The 26,205-nt window shown below is 43.4% G+C and overlaps 2 protein-coding genes across 2 annotated transcripts; one reads left to right on the plus strand and one right to left on the minus strand.

Annotated features, from left to right (window-relative positions):
* Window positions 1-4,876: 4,876 nt before the first annotated feature.
* c4h1orf50 (chromosome 4 C1orf50 homolog) lies at window positions 4,877-16,417 on the plus strand. Its single transcript, XM_078247657.1, has 5 exons — window positions 4,877-5,050; window positions 7,767-7,882; window positions 9,131-9,217; window positions 10,239-10,370; window positions 13,221-16,417. Exons 1-5 carry the CDS (start codon window positions 5,002-5,004, stop codon window positions 13,404-13,406), a joined length of 570 nt encoding a protein of 189 aa, XP_078103783.1. The 5' UTR covers window positions 4,877-5,001; the 3' UTR covers window positions 13,407-16,417.
* ap5b1 (adaptor related protein complex 5 subunit beta 1) lies at window positions 15,897-25,508 on the minus strand. Its single transcript, XM_078247656.1, has 3 exons — window positions 25,215-25,508; window positions 20,438-21,232; window positions 15,897-18,557 (listed from the first exon to the last, which is right to left on the minus strand). Exons 1-3 carry the CDS (start codon window positions 25,350-25,352, stop codon window positions 16,584-16,586), a joined length of 2,907 nt encoding a protein of 968 aa, XP_078103782.1. The 5' UTR covers window positions 25,353-25,508; the 3' UTR covers window positions 15,897-16,583.
* Window positions 25,509-26,205: the final 697 nt, after the last annotated feature.

The raw sequence follows: 26,205 nt of genomic DNA on the forward strand, positions 1-26,205 counted from the left end.
ACTAACCCTAAGTCATTTCACTGTCTGTTTGTATTCTATATAGATGTTTTTACCATTATGATCTTAACTGTAGCACTTTGAGATTTGCTCCAAATGTAAAGTGCATTACAAATAAAATCTATTATTATTATTATTATTATTATTATTATTATTATTATTATTATTATCCCCCAGATAGCCTACTTTATTTGATCTCTTATGTTCTCTTGATACATCCATGATCCCTCATTTGCTCACAGTCACATTCAAGGTAAAAAAATAATAGTAAGAAAAGAGCTAGTCAACAAGTGTAGGCTATTAAAGGAACATGGCTACAGTGCAAGAAATTCAAAAGTTGAGTAGAAGTAAAGTGAGATTAGTATGTAGATATGTTATAATAATGCTATATAGCGTCCAACTGTGGGCCTATAATGTGCAAGGGAAAATGCTAAATAGGTTGACTGACTTAGAGCTGCACAGATTAGATAGATAGATAGATAGATAGATAGATAGATAGATAGATAGATAGATAGATAGATAGATAGATAGATAGATAGATGGATAGATAGATAAAAAAAAAAAAGGGAAATTCCGGTGTGTGAAATATCAGACATACATCACACATACAGAATATACATGAAGTAAAAGGATACAATATAATGTACATGAAATAATAATAGGATAGAATATAAGATCAAATAATCACTAATATCGAATAATCGATTAGTTGTCAACTGTTAAATCAATTGCCAACTATTTTCACAATTGACTAAACGATTTGAGTTATTTTTTTATGAGAAAAAGTAAAAATCCTCTGATGTGAATATGTTTCTAGTGTCTTCTCTCCTCTGGGACAGTAAACTGAATATCTTTGAGTTGTGGACAAAACAAGACATTTGAGGACGTCATGGTGGGCTTTTGGAAACACTGATTGACATTTTTCAAATATTTCACAGTTTTCTGACATTTGATAAAGCAAACAAACTAATCTATTAATGGTGCAGTAGGTAAGACTTATAAAACTAACTAAGTCATATCTGCTGAAACTGACCCTATGTTCCAGTAGAACTACAGGAAGCAGGTCATTAAAATAATCAGCTCCTCTGGCTCCACCTACAGCCTGGAGAGAGATTTACAAACATCCACAGCTCCCTGTTCAGATGCACCAATCAGGGCCGGGGGGGTGGGGGGGGGGGGTCTTACTGTTCAGATGCACCAATCAGGGCCAGGGGGGGTGTCTAACTGTTCAGATGCACCAATCAGGGCCAGGAGGGGTGTCTAACTGCGTGTCAATCACTGCTCATGCACACACATTCATTCTCCCTTGTGGTGGGAGGGGCTTAGGAGACCGTTTTGGGCTTTAGCGGAAAGGGAGGGAGGGACTGAGAAGCCTGGATCTTCACAATCCTACCTACAGCACCTTTAATCGAGAAAATAATCGACAGATTGATCGACAGTGAAACTAATCGTTAGTTTCAGCCCTTACTGACTTTAGTGTAGAATAATGTTCATATCAGAAGAACTAAAAATCACCTTACAAAATCATCACTATCAAATTCTCTTCCTTCATGGCTTCCAAGTGTATTTCCCAGTAAAAGAAAGTTAACTGTAATTTATGTAGCTCAGGGGTCTGGAGGGTTGTTGGTTCAAGTCCCCATACAGACCAACGTATGGTGGTGGACTGGTAGCTGGAGAGGTTCAGTTCAGTTCACCTCCTGGGCACTGCCAAGGTGCTCTTAAGCAAGGCACCGAACCCACAACTGCTCGGGTCGCCTTTCCATGGGCAGCCCCCCCACTCTGACATCTCTCCATTACTGCATGTAGAGGTACTGAGCATGTGTGTGTAATTCAGGCCTGTGTGTAATGTGTAATAACAACAGAGTGAAAACATTGTAATTTCCCCTTGCGGGATTCATAAAATATACATTATTATTATTATTATTATTATTATTATTATTATTATAAATGACAAAACTTGCAGAGTAGGCACTAATCAGAATCAGAAAAGGATGTATTGCATAGTAAGTAACACAATGAATTTCCCTTGGTGGATGGTGAATACATAAACATAATATTAAACAAATATGTACAATATAACTGTTTAACAATAAGAATGCTGTATGGTTTAGTGCAGGATGTGCAAAAATGTTGTTTGTTAGATTAATACGCAAAAAAATAAATAAAATCGGATTGATTGACTTGATTGAATGATTTTAGTCCAAAAATAAAAGTGTGTCAAGCTTTGAGCAAGTGTCAGATTAAGATAATATTACAACCCTCGCATGTCAGACTCAAAATGAGAGCAGAACAAACTCCATGACCTTTCACCTGGAGTTGTTGGCCTGTTACAACTCTAACCTGAGATATTATCTGAATGTTTATATATAAATGATCAGATCTAACTCTGAGTATGTAATATTATTGGGAAAATGTAAGTATCTTGTTAAAAAAAGAAATGTTACAACACATTTTCTGATAACAGGAAAACTGCGGAGATGTATTTTCTAATTAGAGCAATTTATACAAGGGACACAGGACCAGTGGTGGAATGTAACTAAGTAGTATACTCATGTACTGTAAGCTACTTACATATAGATTTGAGGTTCTTGTACTTTACTTGAGTATTTCCATTGTATGCAACTTTATACTTTTACTCCTCTACATCTCAGAGGCAAATATTGTACTTTTTACTCCTCTACATTTGTCTGACAGATTTATTACTACTTACTTGTCAGATGAAATTGTCACAAAGCTGAAAACAGGACTGTTTTTCTGACACCATGAAAAGAGATACGTGGTTCTCACAGGACAGCAGCTACAAACATATATATATATATATATAGTACAGTACACACACACACACACACACAGGAATATTAATCCAGAAACATCCATCCATCCATCCATCTTCGTCCGCTTATCCGTTATCGGGTTGCGGGGGTAGCAGCTCCAGCAGGGGACCCCAAACTTCCCTTTCCTGAGCCACATTAACCAGCTCCGACTGGGGGATCCCGAGGTGTTCCCAGGGCACGTTGGAGATACAATCCCTCCACCTAGTCCTGGGTCTTCCCCGAGACCTCCTCCCAGCTGGACGTGCCTGGAACACCTCCCTAGGGAGGCGCCCAGGGGGCATCCTTACCAGATGCCCGAACCACCTCAACTGGCTCCTTTCGATGCGAAGGAGCAGCGGCTCTACTCCGAGCTCCTCACGGATAACTGAGCTTCTCACCCTATCTCTAAGGGAGACGCCAGCTACCCTCCTGAGGAAACCCATTTCGGCCGCTTGTACCCTGGATCTCGTTCTTTCGGTCATGACCCAGCCTTCATGACCATAGGTGAGGGTAGGAACAAAAACTGACCGGTAGATTGAGAGCTTTGCCTTCTGGCTCAGCTCTCTTTTCGTCACAACGGTGCCATAAATTGAATGTAATACCGCACCTGCTGTGCCGATTCTCCGACCAATCTCCCGCCTCAATTGTCCCCTCACTCGCGAACAAGACCCCAAGGTACTTGAACTCCTTCACTTGGGGACTCATTCCCTACCTGGAGAAGGCACTCCATCGGTTTCCTGCTGAGAACCATGGCCTCCGATTTAGAGGTGCTGATCCTCATCCCAGCCGCTTCACACTCGGCTGCGAACCGATCCAGTGAGTGCTGAAGGTCGCTGGCCGATGATGCCATCAGGACCACATCATCTGCAAAAAGCAGCGATGAGATCCCCAGCCCACCGAACTGCAACCCCTCTCCACCCCGACTACGCCTCGATATCCTGTCCATAAATACTACAAACAGGATTGGTGACAAAGCGCAGCCCTGGCGGAGGCCAACTCTCACCTGAAACGAGTCCGACTTACTGTCGAGAACCCGGACACAACTGTCGCTTTGGTCGTACAGAGATTGGATGGCCCCGAGAAGGGACCCCCTCACCCCATACTCCCGCAGCACCTCCCACAGTATCTCCCGGGGGACCCGGTCATACGCCTTCTCCAAATCCACGAAACACATGTAGACCGGATGGGCATACTCCCAGGCTCCCTCCAGGATCCTTGCGAGAGTGAAGATCTGGTCAGTTGTTCCACGACCAGGACGGAAACATCAGATATAATAGTAAAACACTGACAGGGAATATTTTACTGCATAATGGGTACTTTTAATAGGCCGCCTACTTTAAGTACAATTTGCTGCTAATACTTTTAAGGTTATGAAGGCAGGACTTTTTATTGTAATATAGTATGTTCGCACTTACATTGCTACTTTTACTTAAGTAAATTATCTGCATACTTCTTCCAAAACTGCAGATAACAAATGAAAAATAAAATGTACAAGAAATACTTAGTTAGGCCTCATGGAAAAACAACTTCTACTACTACCACGTTTGTCAAAAACAAACCTTGTGTAAGTGTGCACCGAGCACGCAATGCATCATGGGGCAAACCATGTAAGGAAATGGCAGAAAACCCAAGACAAGACTCTTGTAAAGGTCGTAGGTCGTTTATATCCTACAGTATACATCTGTGGTTTAATAAGCAGGATTGGAAGCTGATAATGTGACAAATGTTTCCAAGAAACGGTTTTACGTGGCGATTTCCCGACTTCGTCTTGTTTGGTTTCTGAAAGGTGACATATCTTCTCTTGTTTAAATGTTCTGTGGCGAGCCCGGCCTTGTTTTGCCATGCCTGAAAACAAATCGAAGTAATACTGAGAATAGAGTATGAAGTATACAATTTAATTCGATTTTAATTTTCACTGTGGTGACATGTGGTTGCATATTTAAAACATGAATTTATAATAGTAAAAAAGCTCAGATAAAACTTTTATTTCAAAGTCTTTATACAGGCACAAATTAGGACTACCATTGTAGGCAAAATTGGGCGGAGCTTTAGGACCCTGTGAAGCCTCCGGCCGGTATTTTAGTCAATTATTTAACTGGTTACAAAACCTGCAGGTGGCCAGAGAGAGGTTATATATTTGATAAAGTCCCTCCCGAGAGTATTCTGTAGTTAAAAACTGAAAGAAGACAACATGGACCGGACGGTCAGCCTTCCCAATCAGCCCGACAAAACCACCACAGGTAACATAAGCTTACACTGTCAATGTAAATATGGTTGTATTTTGTTTTAAATAAACCGTCCGCAGTGGCAGCTTGACTTCTCGAGCAGCTGCGGTGAACGTGAGACGTTAACGTTATTTCTGTATTATTGCTGTAACGTTAACTAAACTGCAACCTATCGAAACACGTTACAAAAACGTTCTATATCAGAACTATGAGAAAAGAACGCTGAAAAAAGCTACAAAAACGTTCTATATCAGAACTATGAGAAAAGAACGCTGAAAAAAGCTACAAAAACGTTCTATATCAGAACTATGAGAAAAGAACGCTGAAAAAAGCTACAAAAACGTTCTATATCAGAACTATGAGAAAAGAACGCTGACAAAAGCTACAAAAACGTTCTATATCAGAACTATGAGAAAAGAACGCTGACAAAAGCTACAAAAAATGTTCTATATCAGAACTATGAGAAAAGAACGCTGAAAAAAGCTACAAAAAACGTTCTATATCAGAACTATGAGAAAGAACGCTGACAAAAGCTACAAAAAACGTTCTATATCAGAACTATGAGAAAAGAACGCTGACAAAAGCTACAAAAACGTTCTATATCAGAACTATGAGAAAGAACACTGACAAAAGCTACAAAAAACGTTCTATATCAGAACTATGAGAAAAGAACGCTGACAAAGCTACAAAAGCGTTCTATATCAGAACTATGAGAAAAGAACGCTGAAAAAAGCTACAAAAACGTTCTATATCAGAACTATGAGAAAAGAACGCTGAAAAAAGCTACAAAAACGTTCTATATCAGAACTATGAGAAAAGAACGCTGACAAAAGCTACAAAAACGTTCTATATCAGAACTATGAGAAAAGAACGCTGACAAAAGTGACAAATGTTGGAAAAAGCTACAAAAACTTTTTTTAAAACGCTGAAGAAAGTGACCAAAAAAACATCAAAAACATCGCCAAAGGTGACGAAAACTTGTTAAAAAAGTGACCAAAAAGTTGTCGTCCTCAAATGTCTTGTTTTGTCCACAACTCAAAGATATTCAGTTGACTGTCCCAGAGGAGCGAAGACACTAGACTAGACAACTAGACAAAACAACATTTTGACTTTTTTTATGTGAGAAATGACCCAAACCGATCAATCGATTGTCAAAATAGTTGGCGAATCGATTAATCTTTGCAGCTCTAGTCTCATGCATTATATGATGTAGGGCTGCTCGATTATGGAAAAAAATATAATCACGATTATTTCTGTAAACATATATTGAAATCCCGATAATTTAACACGATTACTCGTTGACTTCAGGAAAGATGTTGCAATTATTGAACTTAAACAGAGGAAAAAGTTTAATAAATCGACCGTAAAAAAAAACACAACTGTGACATTTGCCTTAGGGGAGAGCCGGGACAATTGAAACGCAGGATGAAACATTCCAGTTTTCTCCGAGTGCAGTGATGATAGACAGACTTCCTTAGGTCAACACATAGAGCATGGTAACCTCCTTCTATCAGCCAAATATCTTCCTGTTATTTCCTTTTTATCACAGAGTTACAGGCGATAAACAAGTTTTGATGGTCAAAAGTAAACTTCATTAGCGGTTCAATTTTTCGATTATTAGTGTTTTTCATTTACAGGTTCGACTACATGCTTTTTCAGTAGACCATTTAGTGTTCTCCACAGTCCCAGACTTTCATATTGCATGCTTGTTTACATGGAAAGCAAAACAGGCTGTAATGGCATATGTCTATGTCCCCGACCTGGCTGTAACTCCATGTATTTTAAGTAAATGCACAAATATCTGTGTTTATAATATAACTTATGGAGTTGAGACATGGAAAAGCAGTTTTAGAAAGATGAAAATATATTTGGGCTCCACCAGGTAGGGGGTCGAGTTTTCCCATGTTATCCTATGGAGACTGACGGGCTGTGGGTCATTAAGGGCACTTATTTGGATGTGCAGTGGCCTGACCCACGTAAAAACCTAGTGAAACGACATTTTCCACAATAGAAACATTATATAAATGGTAAAACTTACTGTTCTAGCTATAAAAATGGCAGAATCATCCACAGTGCATGATAGTTCAATAACCGCTTCATACACACTTCACGATGACGGCAATGAGTTGTTGACGGACACTCACCAAGACGTATAGCCCAGCAACAATCTATCTTAAATAACACCTTTTGGGAGTACCATTCATGATATGTAGTAAAATACTGAAGTTGTGGGAAGTTTAAATGGCTTAAACTGTATGTTTCATCCGTCCCCCCCATGCTGTTTCAATCGTCCCGACCAGGAGGGACGAATGAAACATTATGCACGTCCCATTTTTGCTGTAATAATTCCTGAGCGGTTTTGTTCAAAGCTGAAAATGCAACTGTATTTGACAGAGGACAGGTGTAGGTTGCTAGTGGCAAAATATTAGCTTTCAGTGCGATACGATCTCTTTGTAAATTACGTTTACTTAAAAAGTGTTTCAACTGTCCCGGCTCTCCCCTAATACTTTTCCTATTTAAACTTAATTTTTTAATTCAGAACACAGGAGGAAATAAGAGTTTTACTTGCAAAATGTAATGAGCTAAATAATTGTTTTTCTTTCTTATTCTGTTTTTGTGATCATTGGGAGCCGAAATCATAATCACGATTACATTTTGATTAATTGCACAGCCCTATAATCTTTGCAGCTCTGGTTTCATGCACATATGATGTAAGTGTACTTGTTTGCAGTGACTCTGGTTGAGAGCAGCAGCACCCCCAGCGGGCTGGAACTGGTCAGTTCCTACCAGACCAACAGAGTGGGAGACCCCATGGACCTAGTGGCCCTGGCATCTCAAGTGCAGAAGGTATTGGGGGGGCTTCTGGTACTGGGGCTCTAGGCCTGCACGATTCGGGGAAAAATATGAATCAGGATTTTTTAGCTTAGAATTGAAATCACGATTCTCTGCCACGATTTATTTCTCACGAAGTGAAATATGTATTGCACACATGAACCATGACAAAACAAATTGGCAGTACCTAGAGCACATTGAGCATCATCACAAGCCTGTAAACAGAGAGGCTTCACTGAATGAAGAAAATACATTTAAGGCCATTTAAGTACAGTAGGCTACCAAAAATAGTGACATATAACATGGCCCTGATACAGGCTCTATCTGAACTAAATATGGCCCTGATACAGGCTCTATCTGAACTAAATATGGCCCTGATTCAGGCTCTATCTGAACTAAATATGGCCCTGATTCAGGCTCTATCTGAACTAAATATGGCCCTGATACAGGCTCTATCTGAACTAAATATGGCCCTGATACAGGCTCTATCTGAACTAAATATGGCCCTGATACAGGCTCTATCTGAACTAAATATGGCCCTGATTCAGGCTCTATCTGAACTAAATATGGCCCTGATTCAGGCTCTATCTGAACTAAATATGGCCCTGATTCAGGCTCTATCTGAACTAAATATGGCCCTGATTCAGGCTCTATCTGAACTAAATATGGCCCTGATACAGGCTCTATCTGGACTAAATATGGCCCTGATACAGGCTCTATCTGGACTAAATATGGCCCTGATACAGGCTCTATCTGGACTAAATATGGCCCTGATACAGGCTCTATCTGGACTAAATATGGCCCTGACGCTACTACAACTGTGATAACGAAAAACTAATATAATTGAGTAAATGTTTTTTTGGTGTTCCTTGTTTTCCAATTAGAGCAGCCCAGATTATTATGGGATGGATAGTCAGCTAAACATTAATTCTGGGGGTTACACGGTCGGTTAGGAATGCTGTTTTTTAGGTGGCAGGAGTGAACATTTGTTGTAAAATTTTTTGTGTTCTGGTTTTTAGAATGATTAAGTCATTCAGAAACAAATGCAAACAGAATAGGATGTAGGATCTATAGGATGTTTTTCCCATATGATGTACAGTTTTTTTAAGGCATTCTTTTATTTCAGATGGTTTAAAAAACGGTGCAATAAATAGGGGGAGAAATCTCCCTGGGAGAGCATGTTTACATCATCTGGCCCCTGTTCTATCAACACCCTCTGTTATGGATCTAATCGTCCTAAAAATACTTGTACTTTGTTATTAGGGAGATGACTTCATTAAAGCCAACGCTTGCAACAAACTGACAGTCATTGCCGACCAGATCCGATACTTACAGGAACAGGCGAAAAAGGTAAGCAGCAAAAACACCAGTACACACAGTAGACTCAGGCTGAGCCCAAGCTGAGGTGTTGTACCACAGCCTGAATATACTGTAGTTGACACACTTTTGTGTGTGTGTGTGTGTGTGTGTGTGTGTGTGTGTGTGCGCGCTGTCTGTGCAGAACACCTGACTGACTAAAGATTGGTACCTATTTATGCCCCAAGCGCTAATTGGCTCTTACACCAACGTGACATCATGACTTCGCGTAAACATCCACAGCCACTTTCTTAAGCCAAGTGGCGTGTTATCTGTACGCATTTTGAGCTCTCCGCATGTATGTCGACGCAGTATACAGCGGACGTAAACATACACGCCACGTGGCGGGTTATCGCGAGAAGAAAGCGACGGTTGACTTTAGGAAATGTGACATGCGGGACACGATCCCCGGTCTCCTGGGTGTAAGTCCTGTGTTTGACCCCCCCCCGACCAACCTCTCTATGCGGATTTTCACCCTTTAATACTACTCGCTACGGCATCAATTCACACGCAATCGCAAGGTAATGTAAGTCAATGGAGGCCAAACGGCGTTGATAAACACGCTAAAAAGCCAGTATGCGTCTTGATAACACGGCAATAATGGCGTACGGATTGGTGTGTCATACATACGCCACTTCATGAGATCAGTCTGTTTATACACACACTGAATTGGCTGTTAATATGGTGGTGATACACAATTGCTGCATGTACTCTTTTTATTTTACTCTATGTAGTTTGTAGGTGATCACGTCAGGATGCATAAACCAGGCAGGTTTAAACCATCCAAAATTGAGATTTTGTGGATTGTGATCTGTTAGACAAGACTAGACCCTAAAGTGGTCATGCTCATGTGATCATCATGGAGGCAAACACTCTTGGGTAATGTTCAGATGTGACACGTTGTCCTCCTGATATTACAACAGCCTATTTGCTAAAAAAAAGGACAGCAATAAATATAAGATGAAACTACAAAGTAAGACAGTCCAGTACACATATTTGTCTTCTCTCTTTCTAGGTTTTAGAAGATGCTAAAAGAGATGCTGACCTCCACCATGCTGCCTGCAACATTGTGAAAAAACCAGGCAACATGTACTACCTCTACCAGCGGCCATCTGCACAGAAATACTTCTCCATCATCTCTCCTAAGGTCTGCACTATACTGATACCTGCTGACAGATTAAAGGTCCCATGGCATGAAAATGTCACTTTGAGGTTTTTTTAACATTAATATGAGTTCCCCCAGCCTGCCTATGGTCCCCCAGTGGCTAGAAATGGTGATAGGTGTAAACCGAGCCCTGGGTATCCTGCTCTGCCTTTGAGAAAATGAAAGCTCAGATGGGCCGATCTGGACTCTTCCCTTTATGACGTCATAAGGGGAAAGGTTACCTCCCCTTTCTCTGCTTTGCCCGCCCAGAGAATTTGCCCCCCCCATGAGAGAGAGAGAGACATCATGGCTTTCAAACAAGCGAAGCATGGCAGTTGGTCAAGGGCAGGAGATGGAGTAATTGCTCCAAACAATACACACACACACACGAGCGCGGCGTTCGCGCACAAGATTTCCACTCTGGAGGGTGGTTTCACTTCTTTTTTTTTTTTGCATTGTTAAGCCCCAAAAACGCCGTCGCCGTCTAAACGAAAGGCACATCTGATCAAACGTTTTGTCGTTGTCACCTGCGAGCGTCTTCGTGTAAACAGGGCCAAAGTGTAACATCCCAGCACGACATCCCCCCTCGGGAGAGTTCTGCAAAGAGGGTAAAGCCCAGTTCAGACCAAAGATTTGCGACGAGACGAGTTGAAACTTGCAGCTACTTGCAACGCGCTGGTCTGCAACGCTCCGAAACCTCCCAGTTTACAGCAGGACAGCTAGACGAGACGGTGGATCATCTCCATAGCAACCACTCTCTGTACTTTCTAACTTCCGACTTTTCAGGCTTTTTTGTAGCTGGATATGTTTTTTTGTAGCTGGATATATCATTTGTAGCGTCTTAAAATATGAATGAGGATAGTGAAATACTTGCTACAGTTGCATTTCTAGTAGAGATGAAACGGAAAATGTTTCTCTGATTCGCTGCTTCATTTTAACGCCGCTCCCTCTCTTCAGTCACTCTCTAGCTCGCTCGACCACATATCGTGCTCGTTGAGCCTCCGTCAAAATCTCTGCCATTTCGACCAGTTGACCATTTTGAAACTGACTTGACCAGCTGGCTTCGCTATGAGTTGATTGGCTGTTGGAACAGGTGACGTCCCTTACGTTCTGAAACCAGCCTATGGCGACTTGACCAGCGGAGTCGCAGGCGCAGCCATGAGCCGGTTGGAGTCGAGCTGAAACGGGCCAGTTCGGACCGCTGCAACATTCTGCAACGCTTTTGTCTCGTTGTGAATCTTTGGTCTGAACTACGTGAATGCCTAGTCAACGCGCTGCCAGACCTTCCTCCACAGCGCTGAGGAGGAGGGTCTGGCTAGTCCACACAGCATTCTGGGATGGGAGGAAAACCTGCTCTGGTTTTATTGGCATTTCTTTAAATCAATCACAATTGTAATGGGCAGCGCTAAGCTCCGGACGGAGCCACGGTGCCGCTGCTAAATAGTCTCAGGAAGGAACTTGTTTTGGTGGAACATGTGGACGTTCAGAAGTAGTTTTAGTCGTGCAACGGAAAACTCAGATTGGTCAGATGAGGAGCAGTTAACCATAGTCCTCAGAAATCCACCGGAGGTTAGAACGCCAACACAAAGAGGAAGGTAACGGACATCCGGCCCAAATGAGGGACATCCCAAATGAACTGTCCCGTAAATGAAACGTCGTTGATGTAGACTAGTGATTGCCTAACCAAACGCCTGCAAGCTTGTATGTAATGGTGACAGTTGGATGCGTTTGTTTAGTGTTCAAAGTTCATGTAACCCAGAAGGGAGCTGATAGTGAGCAGGCGGCCAACCAACAGGCATGTTAGGGTGGATTTGACTGGTTGCAGTTTTATCTATGCAAGTTTTTCAGGTAGGTCCAGGGTTTCTATTGGTCATGGAGCTGACGAAATGCCAGGGTGTGTATCTGTGAAGACCGGAAGCTTCACAGATAAAACCCAGAAAGCAGATTGTTTTAAAGTGCTCATATTATGCTCATTTTCAGGTTCATCATTTTATTTAGAGGCTGTACCAGATTAGGTTTATGTGGTTTAATTTTCAAAAAACACCATATTTTTGTTGTACTGCACATGTGTACGGAGTACGAGGGCGTGCCCTGACAGTACCTAGGTAAGGACTACTAGCCAGTCAGAAGCAGAGTATGAGGGCGAGCCCTGACAGTAACTAGGTAAGGACTACTAGCCAGTCAGAAGCAGAGTACGAGGGCGTGCCCCGACAGTACCTAGGTAAGGACTACTAGCCAGTCAGAAGCAGAGTATGAGGGCGAGCCCTGACAGTACCTAGGTAAGGACTACTAGCCAGTCAGAAGCAGAGTATGAGGGCGTGCCCTGACAGTAGCTAGGTACTTAGGCATTTCTTTAACCGTTCCCGTCATTTCTATTATCAAAGGCCAAGGTAATCTCAAATAGCTTGTATTCTGTGACCAAAAGTTCAAAACTCAGTTTGTCATTTTACATTGTCTTCAAGTCAAAGACAATTCTCAAAATTGAGAAGCTGAAACTATCAAAATAGTTCAACAGACTCTTAATCAACCCTGCACCGGCTAGAATCTGACTGAAGTCGCTGGTACCGGGCCGTGAATGGCTCAAGCCCATCCTAACATCCAGTGGAACCATACACCTCAGCCCGTCCACTATGACTTCTAGGTTGGATCCATCTATTATTGTGAGTCGCTTTGGATGGACCCGTTAGAAAAATGAATTTCATGTAGTCAATAAATCATTTCAGCTCCTAAACAAATGTTTAAGGTAGGTAGTTGTGTGTTTGCAGACTGACATTTTGACACAAAACCTTTGACCTCTGACTACGTGCTGCACATCTCACCATAGCATACTTTCTTTTCTCTTCTCCCCTAAAGGAATGGGGTCCAAGTTGCCCTCATACGTTTGTCGGTGCATTCAAACTCCAACACGACATGTCCTGGACTCCTGTAGACGAGGTGGAGAAGAGGGATGCAGAGATGGCCATCATGGACAAACTTCTGAGCCAGCAGACCGCCTTACCACCTTACACAGAACCCAACTTCAAGGGCCTCTCTGATTAAGGGACTGCTGAACTGGACTGACATTTTAAAAGGACACATGGTGGATGCTAACTGTAGTCTTAGTGGACAGAAAACAGTCCATACATGGATTGGAATCGCTGATATCAGAGCAGCCGTCAGTGTTTTGGTTTGATACATTGACCTGAGTGCACAATGCATTACTACTTACTACAAGCTTTTGTTTGTATACATATCAGTTGCTGATGTTGAATGTATACAGTTGTCTCCACTTCCTCCCACTGTACAAAACTGAAGCCAAAATATCTCGGATACGGGCACCACCATCTTGTAATTTTGGTGGAAGAGTCTGCGCAGTAGTGATCGGGCAGTGGATCAAATTCCCGCCCATACAGACCCCGGCCAATCGGGAGTCAATCATGATGTATCGCTCCGTTTTTATAGCATCAAAGAACTGATAAAAACTACACTTATCAAAAAAAAAAAAAACTTACACTTGAACAAACATCAGCATGATCAGATTTACCTTAAATGACAGAAACTTCATCTTTGGGAAAAATGTATTTGACGTGCACTTGAACTGGGTTCATGTCCCATCCACTAACATGGGGGGGGGGGGATTATGACTGTTCCATCCAAACTGCTGTTTTAGTATTTCTTAGTGCTGTCAGTTAAACGCGTTAACGGTGTTAACGCAAACCCATTTTAACGGCGTACATTTTTTTTATTGCGAGATTAACGTTCTTTTTGGCCTAGCAAACTTTGTAGTTTTTTTCACATGCTGTTGCAACAACTAGTAACGTTAGAAAAACTACAACACCACACCGGATCTAGCTAGACCGGAAAACAAAACCACAGGCACGCCGCACACACTTGTTTGGGCTTGCGAGCCGGCCAAAGAGTAGTAGGCTAACCTTACGTTTTGAGTGGACGGCGAGCACGAGACGCCATTAATATTCTGAATGGAAAGTCTACTTTTAAAAAGTTGCCAAATGGTTCCATTGACAAGACCAACGTGATCTGTGTGTTTGGTCGTTGTGAACTGAGCTATCATCACAGCACGTCCAGTCTGAAATACCACTTGATGGCCAAGTACACAGCTGATGGCCAAGCACACGGCTGATGCCAATTCTCCGCCCCCTCGTCAAAGCCAGGCGACAAAAGCACAAAGCAAGCCGAGCCACTTTTCCATGTTAAGAGCATTAAAATGGGAAAAAGTAATGGGACAAAAAGAAATCAAGGATTTAGAATAGATGAAAATGTGCAATTAATTGCGAGTTAACTGTGACATTAATGCGATTTAAATATTTTAATCGTTTGACAGCAGCAGTACTTCTGTTTTAGTATTTCTGTCTTTCATGTTAATCGTGAAAGCTGAGTGACCTTGTTACGAGCACTGGATGTGTCCCTGAGGGCAGAGCGCCCTGTAATGTGGAGGAGTGGGCATGAACCGAATAACTAACTTGACTCCCAACTCCTTTTAAAAGACACTGTTGTGAACAGTCTTCAGTCACTTTCTGTACTTTACTGTGAGTGCTGTAAAAACAAACGTCAGTGATTCTTGTCCATTCTTTGATAAATAATTATCCTAACGAAGACGTCTGCTGCAGCCAGCCACCAGGGGGCGATCCAGATGTTTTGGCTTCACTTATGCAGTCTATGCATCAACCCCAGGTTGCAACCTTAGGGATGGTTTTCTAAAATTGAAAATATCAAATTGGGTTACAATCGCAAGCCTGTGCATGGACACTTTTATCAATTTCTCCTTTTATTTTTTGCTTATTAGACTTTATCAAAGCTGTTTGTCCAACATTTAGTCACCCAGGATCAGATTTAAAGCTGCGCTGTGGACAACATAACATAAGTAATGTTTATATTCAGTGTTTTCACCAAAATGCATTGTGTGTATCTTTGAGGCTCAACAAAATGTGATGAAGCATTTTCTGCATAGCTTTAAAAAAAAATTAATTGTTCATTGTTTGCATCCCTGTTTGCTTACCGTCTTCTTCCTCTACACTGTCTTTGTTGCTACTTTACAACTGTAGACCAGCAGAAAAGGGTGAAACCAACATCAGGATATGAATCTTAAAAAACAAAACAAACTTGAGTGTACCTAAAGGCCCAGACACACAGAGCCGACGGCAGTAAAGCAGGTTGGACTGATGAGTGTCCCCGAGTTGGTCCAAAAAGTTCCTCAGAACACACCAAAGAGACGAGACGTAATACGTCTCCATAACAGCAGGAGGTGCTAATCTGTATTGTCGCCCAAAAATGAAAACCGGCAGCTGATTGGACGAACGCGTCACGTGGGTTTGGTTTGTCCGGAAATTCAAAGAGACTGTCACGGCGTCTCGTTCAGAATATGATCTCATGTTGTCCTAAAATATTGAGTCTCAACCCGATACTAAACTAGTTCAGTGAAACGTGTTTCTGAAAACATGTTAAGAGAGAAACAGGCCGTGCAGCTGCTGAATCTGTCTTCATTTCAGATCAACAAAGGTCAGTTTAGAAGATTTTTCGTCAGATTGAGCGACTCTAGTCACGCTCATCCCGCTCCCCGTTTCCTGGTTAGCTCTCCACCAATCAGATGGGTCATTTGAGTCCGACTGCCGGCAGTGCCCGCCCCGAGATTATACATATACATATCAAATCAGCCAAAATGAAGGACGACGGACAACGGCACGGAGCACACCGAACAGACTCAAGTCACCGACCTCACCAGACTGTCCAAACGGACGATTATCGGCTCGGTGTGTCAGCGCCTTTACATGTTTAGGTTCTAAAATGATTTTGTATAGCCTTATTTTTATTTAGGAGGGGAATACAACTTCTGTTGAGCCATCTATCGGTGAGATCCTGTGCAACTCATCAAGTCAATTATGTATTTTCTTTTATTTATACTGTAACCGATATTACTGGAATAACTGGGTCTTTGTATATTATAAAGTGTGGTCTAGACCTACTCTATCTGTAAAGTGTCTTGAGATAACTCTTGTTATGATTTGATAAGGTTGTTTCGACAGTATTTGGAAAATAAATTACAAAATACTTTACACATTTGTTTAATTTCAGGTCAAGCTAATTAAAGTGCAATAACTTTATTTTAAATCAACTGTCTTCAGCAATTTCATTTCAAGTACAATTGTAGAGTTAATAAAGCACTGACAAAAATTACTTTGTTAAAAATCAGCTTTTAAATATATATATATATATATTTCTTTAAAACGAGCCAGTGAGATGTATCCCAGTGAGATCAGTCACAGCGTCTTCCTGTGTGGACGTGATTGTCAGTAGATAAGAACTTATGTAACGCAGAAGCTGCCAGTTATCTGTGGCGATGTTGAAGCGTACAGGGTCCTCCGACCTGATCTTCAGCAGCACGTGAGACTGTGGCGGGAGGAAGAAAAGCACTTTGAACTCTTCTTTATCGGACCGATCTGATAAAAGGTAAGGGAGGAAGTGTTCCTCCACCAAGGCGATCAGACCCGCCTCCTTCAGCGGGCAGCAGAACAGGCTGGTAGCACAGTCGGCCTGGTCCTCTCCGCTTTTGGAGCCGATTTCATCCCATAAACCGTCAAACAAGCACAGTTTGCCGCGTCGTCCCCAGGCCGGGGGGGCGGGCAGAGGCACGAAGGCCTGCTGGAAAGCCACGTGGATGTGTGGCAGGGTGGTGAGCCAGGAGAGGCCGTCCTGGGTGGTGAAGATGGCGCTGGCGTGGAGAGTGGTGGGGTAGGGCCGTCTGGGCTTCAGCCTCAGCTGGACGTTTGGCGACGGCCTCTCTCTGAACAGACACGGGACGCTGATGTCGCCCAGTTGTTCGTAGTGGTTGTCTGTGAGGCTGAAGTGGACGCGGATGCTGAAGAGCTGATCAAAGCGGGAGTCTTCGGCTTCGGTATGAGTCAGCTGGTAGTTTAAGGTGATGTCAGAGGCAAAGCCAGGGATGTCAAACTGAGCTCTGTATAGCTCCAGTGCTGCGCTGGCCTCTCCTGGGCAGGTCTCCGTCTCGTTCTGGATCAGGTCACTTTCTTTATCAGTTTTTGTTCCTTCTCGTGGCTCAGAATGGGCCTTAATCAGCCTGAATATCGTTTTCTCCGTCTGGTGAATGGAGAGCATGCTCGTCAGCCTCTCACTCTCAACCATGATGCACGACAGCGATCGCTTCTTGATCTGCCGCCCTCCCTCGGTGGAACCCTGGGCCAAAACGGCGGCCAGCTTCTCCCTGGACAGCGTGGTCAGGAGGGTGTAGTAGAGGCGGGCGTGGTCCTGGACGTCCGTGTCTCCGTAGCGGCAGGCGAGATGCTGCAGGATGTCGGCCAGAGGCGTGAGCAGCGAGTCCAGGCTCGGGTGGACGAGGAGGCGGCGACAGACCGCCAGCAGGCTGTTCCCCAGACGCCAGTTGCCAATCGCGCACAGGGACGAGGACGACGGAGTGATGATGCTGGACAGGAAGCGGAGCGTGCTGTGCTGGGGGATCTCTCCTTCCTCTGCCACTCGAGCCAGCACCTTGAGGTGCCGGCTCAGGTCTTGTGAGGTAAGCTGGGCGAGCGGGGCCTCAGTGATGACTCCCTGGAGAGCCTTCAGGAACTCCACGGCCCAGTTGGACTCAGAGAGCTTGTCCTGGGTCCGGTCGGCCAGGTTGATGAAGTGTGGGGCCAGGTGGGTGTGGCGGAGGTAGACCGTACTCAGCTTCTCCATCATGTTGTGAAAGTAGCGCTCCACGTGGCAGAAGTAGAAAAGGAAGAGGAAGGCGGCTCTGAAGAAGGTGACAACGGTCTCTCGGCTGCCTCTGTTTTCCACAATGTGCAGCAGCGAGGTGAGGTGTTCGTAGAGGTAGGCCAGCCCCCTGCCCCCCTCTCCGTCCCCTTCCTCTCCCTCCTCCAGGTAGACCAGAGACAGCAGGTTGATGCGGGCCAGCATGGTGGCGCTGTCATTGAACACGGTGGGCACCAGAGCCGAGGCGAGCCGCGGGGTCAGCAGCACGGGGAGGGTCTCGTCGCCGTCGCTGCAGCCGATTGGCCGATTCTCGGGGAAGTGCAGGATGCAGTCCGTGTAGAAAAGCTTCTCGGGCGTGCGTAGCAGTGGGTGCTGGGAGAGCACGACCAGCCGCTGGAGGACGAAAGCTTCGTCTTCCGCGCTGAACAGGCTGTCTGTGAACGCACACTTCATCAGCAGAGTGGTGTGAAAGAGGCAAACCTGGAAGGAGGAGGAGGAGGAGGAAGAGTTGACTGTGTGTCATGCATTCTCATTATGTCAAAACTGTATAAGTTTACTTAAAGCTGCTTGAGTAGACTTTCTATTTGATAATTCAATGAAATAGTTTGAGGAAGACGTGATAATCCCAATGAAAATTGGTTCAGTCTACAAGTTACGCATAGACCAGACTCCATGTAAATAATCAGGACTTTTAGCGTGTATAGAGCCAACATATTTCCACCTGTAAATGGGTGAATTAAGGGTTTATTTCAACCATGGACAGTTAAAGAAATCGACAATGTGACGCTGTAGATTTCCACGGAGACCAGTGAAGGACATTAGAAGCTCTTTCCCGGTGATGGCTGAGCGTTACTGAGCAGCCTCCAACTGAGCTTGAAGACGTAGATGTGACGTGAGCAACCTGTCTGAAAGTTGGAAGTCTTCTGGTAGCTGTGCCAAGAGAAATCTCAATCATTCCCAATCTAGCAGAGACGGAGAGCGTAGGTATATGTAAGGAGATAACATAGACACAGGCTCATTATTGATCACTAAAATGATAGTTAACATTAGTAATTACACTTAAACAGCTAATGGAAGTCCAAACTGCCTGAGAGCTTCTCCTGTACTATACGGTAACTCCTCTACTATGAGACAGTAAGTCTCGTGGTTATGACCCAATCGTTAGCCTATTGTTATAAAAACGTCTGCTACGGAGCCATAACGTGAGCTACAAGGTAATGGAGCCTTTTATACATTGTCGTGTTTCTTTAGAAATAAACAACGGACAAATAGAGTCTTTAAACACTTCAGATGTAAAGGTATTCTCTGTCAAAGTGACGCCAAAATGAATGGCAGTCAATGGGATGCTAACGGCCATAGGAGCTATGCTTTGTGGAGGCTGGCTTACCCCCTTTGATTTCAACCAAACCAGAGGGTTAGGGTCAGGTGATTGTTGGAACGGCGGAAAGACGAACCAAGGCGGCTTTCGATTTTATTTTGTTTTGTGTCAACTTTTAATTAAGTGTATTTTTTACGATGATAGAATGACTGTTCATTACATATATAGCGTTTTCAGGGCTGTTTCATGTTAAACCAAAAGGATCTTACTCTTTAACAAAAAGGTGAGGGATCCTTTCTATAATGTTGTTAAGACTGTTTTATGGTTGTGCGGAGGCTCCACGCAGAGCTTTCTCCGTAGACTACGTAAGTGGCCTGATGTTTATACTTGTGTGTGTGTGTGTGTGTGTGTGTGTGTGTGTGTGTGTGTGTGTGTGTGATAGAGCGAGGGAGAAGTGAGAGAGTGACGGCGATTAGCTTTGGAGCGAGAAGCGACTCTAGAGTCATAGTGAGAGAAACTAAGTGTCTCCCCTGTTCTTTCTGACCACGGTGGGAAATCTGGAGCAGGAACAGTTAACCCTCTCCTTGATTTCATGTTTATGGAGAAGGAGAACCAGGACATGAGTCGGGGGGGGGGGGGGCAACGCTACCAAGCCACGGCTGAGAGACGTGTAGTTACATTTTTCGAGAGGTGCACGTCAGGTTACGCCGTAGACGCAGAGGGGTCTGCGGGGGTACGCCGTTGATTCAACACACAACCATAAAAACGGCCATAGGATAACAATGTGAGCGGATGTAAATTGAAGGCGCGCACATCCCCATTATCGTTACATGGCAGCCTCTGCCGACTGCAGCGATCTAGCTTAATACTGGACCAATTTCAAAGATTGTTGTTCGCGTCACTTAGACACAAAAACAGGAAAATAGGTTAATAAAATAAGTTACCCTTTGAGACCTCAGCACAGAAAAGTGCTCGTAAACAGCAACAAGTGAGTAAAACACGTCAGAGAAACCTGGACTACTTAATACCATTTGATACCAACCTCGCTCGTGCCCAGCAGTCGCAGCAGCTGAGCTCTGAACACGGCGGGAGGGACACCAGGCACCATGGCAACCACCTCTGTCAGCCTATGCAGCAGTGCAGCCTGACACGGAGCAGTGAGGAGGTAGGACTCCTCCAGGAGGGAGGAGAGGACTGAACGCAACTCCTTACAATCAGGCCCAGTCTGGAGGGTTGGCACTGTACCCATGGGTCCCAGGATGAGAGAAGACAGTACAGCTGGGTCTTCGTCCTGCGTCGGGCCTGAGTCCAGCTCAGCCTCCCATGCGACTGACGTATTTCCTCCCAGAAGAGCCTTAAGATGCTCAGCACCAGCTCCTGTCTCCTGGGTGAGCTGGTACACGGCGTTTCTCAACACCAGAGTGTGGAGTCCCGCGTAGGCCTGGTGAAGCCGGGATGTCTCTCGCTGCCGGAGCCCACTCAAGAGCTCGAGGCGCTGGGAGAGAAGGCCCGGAGAGCAGGCTTCCAACTCCCGCAGGCAGTCACAAGCTGTGGCCCGTAAAGAGCGCAGAGCACCATCGCCGTGGAGATCACTGGTGTCCTGGGCTATCTGGAGGAGCAGGTCCAGGAAGTCTTGAGACGCACGGGAGCGGCCGCTCACGCAGGAGGTGCAGATGAGCACTGAGATGAGACCCAGGAGGAGGTGACACCGAAACTGGACGGACTTGGGAGGACACTGGTCGAACACTGACATGAGCTCCAGGGCTGTCTCCTCACCCACCGAGTCTGAGGGACACAGCAGAGTCGGGTACTCACACAGGGGGGCCAACAGGAGGATCTGAGGGGGGGAATGGAAGAATTATGGACATGTCAGTGTTCATGTTTAGGGCTGCGTATTAGGGCTGCACGATTATGGCCAAAATGACAATCACGATTATTTTGATCAATATATTGATCACGATTAATTATCACGATTATTTGTTGATTTTAACCAAAATAAATGTTATTGTCACATAGGCTAATTATAACTGCTTTCACATCCATATTGTGCTACATTCCTCCTTTGTTGAAAGATACTATGAAGGAGCCATATCAGCTGTTGTGCGACCGCTTTCCAAACATGCGCGTTTGCCATGAAAAGATACAGGCAACGCAATTTTCTGTTCACGTTAACGGCGCATGTTAAAATCCGGTGCCAATAGGGCACCGGTGCCCGGTATCTACCGGACGAAATAGCAACACGGATTATGGTTCCTCATCATGGTGCCACTTAAATGTCTGTGTTGTGCTCGGACGCTCTAAAACAGACGTTAGAGGCAACAGAAACATCGCTGCATGTCACTAGACAGTCTAGTAAACACTGATAACACGTTACACAGCAGCTAACGTTATCCTACCGTTAGCTACAGTAAACACTGATAACACGTTACACAGCAGCTAACGTTATCCTACCGTTAGCTACAGTAAACACTGATAACACGTTACACAGCAGCTAACGTTAGCCTACCGTTAGCTACAGTAAACACTGATAACACGTTACACAGCAGCTAACGTTAGCCTACCGTTAGCTACAGTAGTAACTGGATTAAACACGGCTAAAATGCTGACAGCTAAACGGTGTAGTGTGACTGTATTTCACTGTAGAGGATTCCAACAGCGGGAAGTACAACAGTCTGCAGCTAAAGCTATGAGCTAAAAGACACAACTAGTCACTGCTGTTGTCTGAAAAACAACACAGACGGAACAAAATGTTCGTCGTGACGACTTATGACCGACTGCTATCTGTTGTGGAATTTTCCTCACGTTACTCTGTCCTCTGTGACTGTTGTCAGTACCCGATCCGTACCGCCTGTAAAATCCTTTATGCGTTGGATTATGCACATGCGCAGAAACTCAACGTGTTTTACGACACGCCTGATCAGTTCTACGCTTGCGCGAACAGCGGCAAACTTCACAGCCAAAGTCCGTCTACGGAAATTAGAAATTCTTTGTTCACAGCTCTATGCACGCGTTGGTGTAAGGATGTTTGGACATTTCTGATTACCAGAAGAAAACATTAGACCGTGACAGTCGACCGTTATGATGGCAGAGATGAAGTTTACAATGTGTTTGCTGGAGTTGCCTAAAGTATCTGTTAATGATATACGGAGGGTCGTCCGGCCATCCAGTACAACACCACGTAGCAAATTAAATAAAGGCTTCAAAGGCTTTCATCATTTCTTTGCAACTTTGAAGGTAATTTGCTAACGCTAGCTAGCCTGAGCTAGAAGCCTTGCTTTGGTGTTTTAAGTCATGACTCCGTCCTGCTTCAGGTTAATCATGCTTTAAATAAAGTTTAAGCATGTGTATACCTCTCACTTCATGTGTTTGTACTTCTATGAAAGTATCAGGTAAAAACAGGGCTACAAATGAGATCTCTGTGAGAGACCAGCTAACTCCTAGCTAACTATTATGTAGCTCAATGCTGGACATTTCACCCCAAATTCCGGTCACTTTACTGTATTTGTATTTGTTTAGTATTTGGTTTAGAAGCCTTTATTGGTGATTTATTACGGTACAAAGTCCTGCTACATATGTAGCTACATATATAGCTAGCTATATATGCTCCGCTATGTCGCGTTAGCATGCAGCTACAATAGTTAGCTATGAGTATGCTAACGTTAGATTGTAGTGGAACGAAGCAACACTTTCTAATGTCAAAAATCGCAGATAAAGGCTTCTGAACCAAACACTACACAATCGGACGTGTTTCAGCAGGAATGTGACCCGGAATTGGGGAGAATTTAACAACATTGCCAGCTAAGATGACATGTTTACTGCCGTTAGCATGTAGCTACTATAGTGTTTACTGCCGTTAGCATGTAGCTACTATAGTGGTATACAGCAGTGGTGGCTGGAAGAGCTGTCATCCCGTCTTCAAAAGGACACTTATGTACGTTTACACTTCATCGCATTAATAATAGACAGTCTATGGTTATTAGTCAAGACGAAGTATTAAAAGTAAAAACATTAACATAAACAACACAACAACGATGTCGCTAAACGGTTTTGGGTCAGTGACAAGTCTCGATTGTTTGTAGCTATGACTATTGTATAATAAAGATTTAATAAAAAAGTTGTGATGTTTGGTCGTAAAGTGTTTCAACGCATGCGTGGTACAAATCGCACAGGGACATCGTTAGTTTTCTACTACGTAATTATGCGCAGAATGGATCTTACAGGCGGTACGGATCGGCATTTTAAATATCGCTCGATCACGTGACTTTGATCGTGGGAAGCCAAGATCGTGATCGTGATTAAGATTCGATTAATTGTGCAGCCCTACTGGGTATCGTATACCAATACCCTGACTTCAATACCAGTTCCTAAACTATGCTTTATTCCAGTTATTCTCAAACTCTTCTCAATAAGGTTCCCCCTTTCAGTTGTGTTTTTAAGCCAAGTACCCCCTGACCAGCGGGAGTCATTTTTGGTGAAAAAAAAAAAAAAGTCTAAGCAATAGATTTACTAAACAGCCTTGTAACCGAAAAAAACATTTAAATGCTAATAGAAAGAGGCGACAAAAAAAAGAAGAAGAATAGGTCGATAACAGTAACAAAACTTCAAAAAAAGGAAAAAAACTTTGCAAAAAAACATAGTAGAAAGAAGGAAGTAATGCAACACTAGATCAACAAAAGTGACAAAAAAATTTTTTTTTTTTAAAAAGGGACAAAAACTTACTTAAAATACTTTGAAAAAGGCAATATTAAGTCTATATGAAGAGGAACAATGGTCCTGTACAACAGAAACATTTAGCAAAGAATCTCACGTACCCCCTGAAGCCCTCCAAAGTACCCCTAGGGGTACACGTACCCCCATTTGAGAAACACTGCTTTTCTATAACTATGTTATAAAACTAAAAGAAATGTGCTTATTGGCTCACTGACGCTTACTGAGAATAAGAATAATGAGATATAGGTACATTACATAGCAGTCATGTATTATTTAGCGTAAGGCATCACATTTTCACGGCATGATCCCTGATGTCAGTTCTAGATCAGAGGCTGAAGTAGCCTCCAAGAACCTGCTAACGATGCTAACGAGAGACTTCTGTAGTCGGTCACATCTACACTCGACTCACATCGGGTAGTGACAAGGAGGGTGTAGCAAAGAAAAAAACCTTGGCTTCTGAGGAAACGTGAACAGATACTCGAAGCAAGGGTTAATATTATCTAAATAATCTCTTTAAACAATACCAGTAATTTAAAGTATTTCATAGTATTTGTATTTGTAGGTCGGGGAACTTTGATGAAGCATGACGGGGAGGGGACCGGTGTTGTGCCGAAAACAGACAGCACGCCGCTAGAGGGCAATGTCGGTCATTGTTGACAATCAACCAATATGCTATAGCCTACTTGCATGGTAGGTCTACTGAAAGTCCTGAAAAGTTTGTCTTTGTCAGCCTTTGCAATCCTGTGTTAGGGGGGTGCAGTCCTTTTTTGGCATGGGTTCATGGAGCTCCCCCTAACTCAGGACAGCAAAGTCCGACAATCCCCCATTTTGCTTCTGTATTTCTGTTCGCCTGTAGATCAGTTCATGTCGTTTAGTGGTGGCTGAGTCAACACATTTTTTTTTTTCATATGAAAAGATATTGTCAAATATCTGAATATTGCTGATCTGCAAGCATTTTCAATATTGTTCTAATAACATTTTGAGAAAAAGAAAGTTATAGCCTAATATTCCAAGAATAAAATCACAATACAACACATGCCATATATAGCATGCGGGAATAAACATATTGTAGGCTACTTTGAGATTAGATTTGTATTTGTATTTTGTACCTTGACACTGTAACTGGCTCTGTCATCTCGGAGCTCCCGGAGCAGCTCTGCGAGGAAAGCCTCAGCTGTTGTCCCGGAGAGGAAGCGAGACGGACTGCGGGAGAAAGCAGAGATCCTCTCGGCCCAGTTCACCGCCATTATCGCTCAAACCCCGAACCTGGCCGACGTGAAAATCCCCAGTCTACGTACTCTGTCCAAAGTCATTGCAAACAGTAAGCCTTGACTATAACATTAAACAGAGTTCTCGTCACTGACTGACAGCTTTCCAGGTGCACACCAGTGACTTCCGTGTTGTGTCACGTGCACATTTAACACGCGCAGTGTTACACTAGCGCCCCGTGCTGCTTCGGAGTGCGGACCCACAATATGTTTTTTAATTATTATTATTATTTTTTTAGAATTCAATTTTCAGGTCATCACAATCCTAAAACATAAATAAGTGCAAATAATATAATATGAAAGTAGTGAATTAAAACAGAAATAAAAAGATAACATGTAAAGAAGTGACAGACTTGCAAACTTCATTCATGATAATGACGGCAGGAGTTCCTAATTAAATCATTTTGAGTAGATAACAGATATTAAAATACCTTTCTTATTTAGGTAAGATGTAAGATACTCAAAGAATATGTCCATTTCAGTTTGGAATAGTTTAAAACATGCATATTGCTTTGGAAAATGTTGCTTCGTGAATATGGAATTTACCTAATCAAATAAAGAGGTTTACAATATTGCATAAATTCCTATCTTTACATTCAAAATGTTTAATAATATGTGTTCCTTCAGGTGTAACTGTATGTGTTGTTTTAGATACCATGGACCCAGAATATGTTGAAACTTCCCCATAGATATAAATACTTATGAAACTACACAACCGCAGTCCAGATTTTTGGGGTTCGGCCGAATCCTGAACCCCCTGGTTGAGGTTCTGCTGAGTCCTCGTCCCGTCCTCAGTCCATGAACACAGTCAACACATTAATGAAGTAAACAG

This window comes from Sander vitreus, chromosome 4, assembly GCF_031162955.1.
Source record: "Sander vitreus isolate 19-12246 chromosome 4, sanVit1, whole genome shotgun sequence".
Taxonomy (NCBI): Eukaryota; Metazoa; Chordata; class Actinopteri; order Perciformes; family Percidae; genus Sander; species Sander vitreus.

Coding starts and splice junctions, on each gene's coding strand:
- c4h1orf50 (XM_078247657.1), top strand. CDS start 5,002: ATGGACCGGACGGTCAGCCTTCCCAATCAGCCCGACAAAACCACCACA. Junction 7,883..9,130: donor TGGCATCTCAAGTGCAGAAG/GTATTGGGGGGG, acceptor CTTTGTTATTAG/GGAGATGACTTCATTAAAGC. Junction 9,218..10,238: donor TACAGGAACAGGCGAAAAAG/GTAAGCAGCAAA, acceptor CTCTCTTTCTAG/GTTTTAGAAGATGCTAAAAG.
- ap5b1 (XM_078247656.1), bottom strand. CDS start 25,352: ATGGCGGTGAACTGGGCCGAGAGGATCTCTGCTTTCTCCCGCAGTCCG. Junction 21,233..25,214: donor GAGCCAGTTACAGTGTCAAG/GTACAAAATACA, acceptor TCCCCCCCTCAG/ATCCTCCTGTTGGCCCCCCT. Junction 18,558..20,437: donor GACTGCTGGGCACGAGCGAG/GTTGGTATCAAA, acceptor TCCTCCTTCCAG/GTTTGCCTCTTTCACACCAC.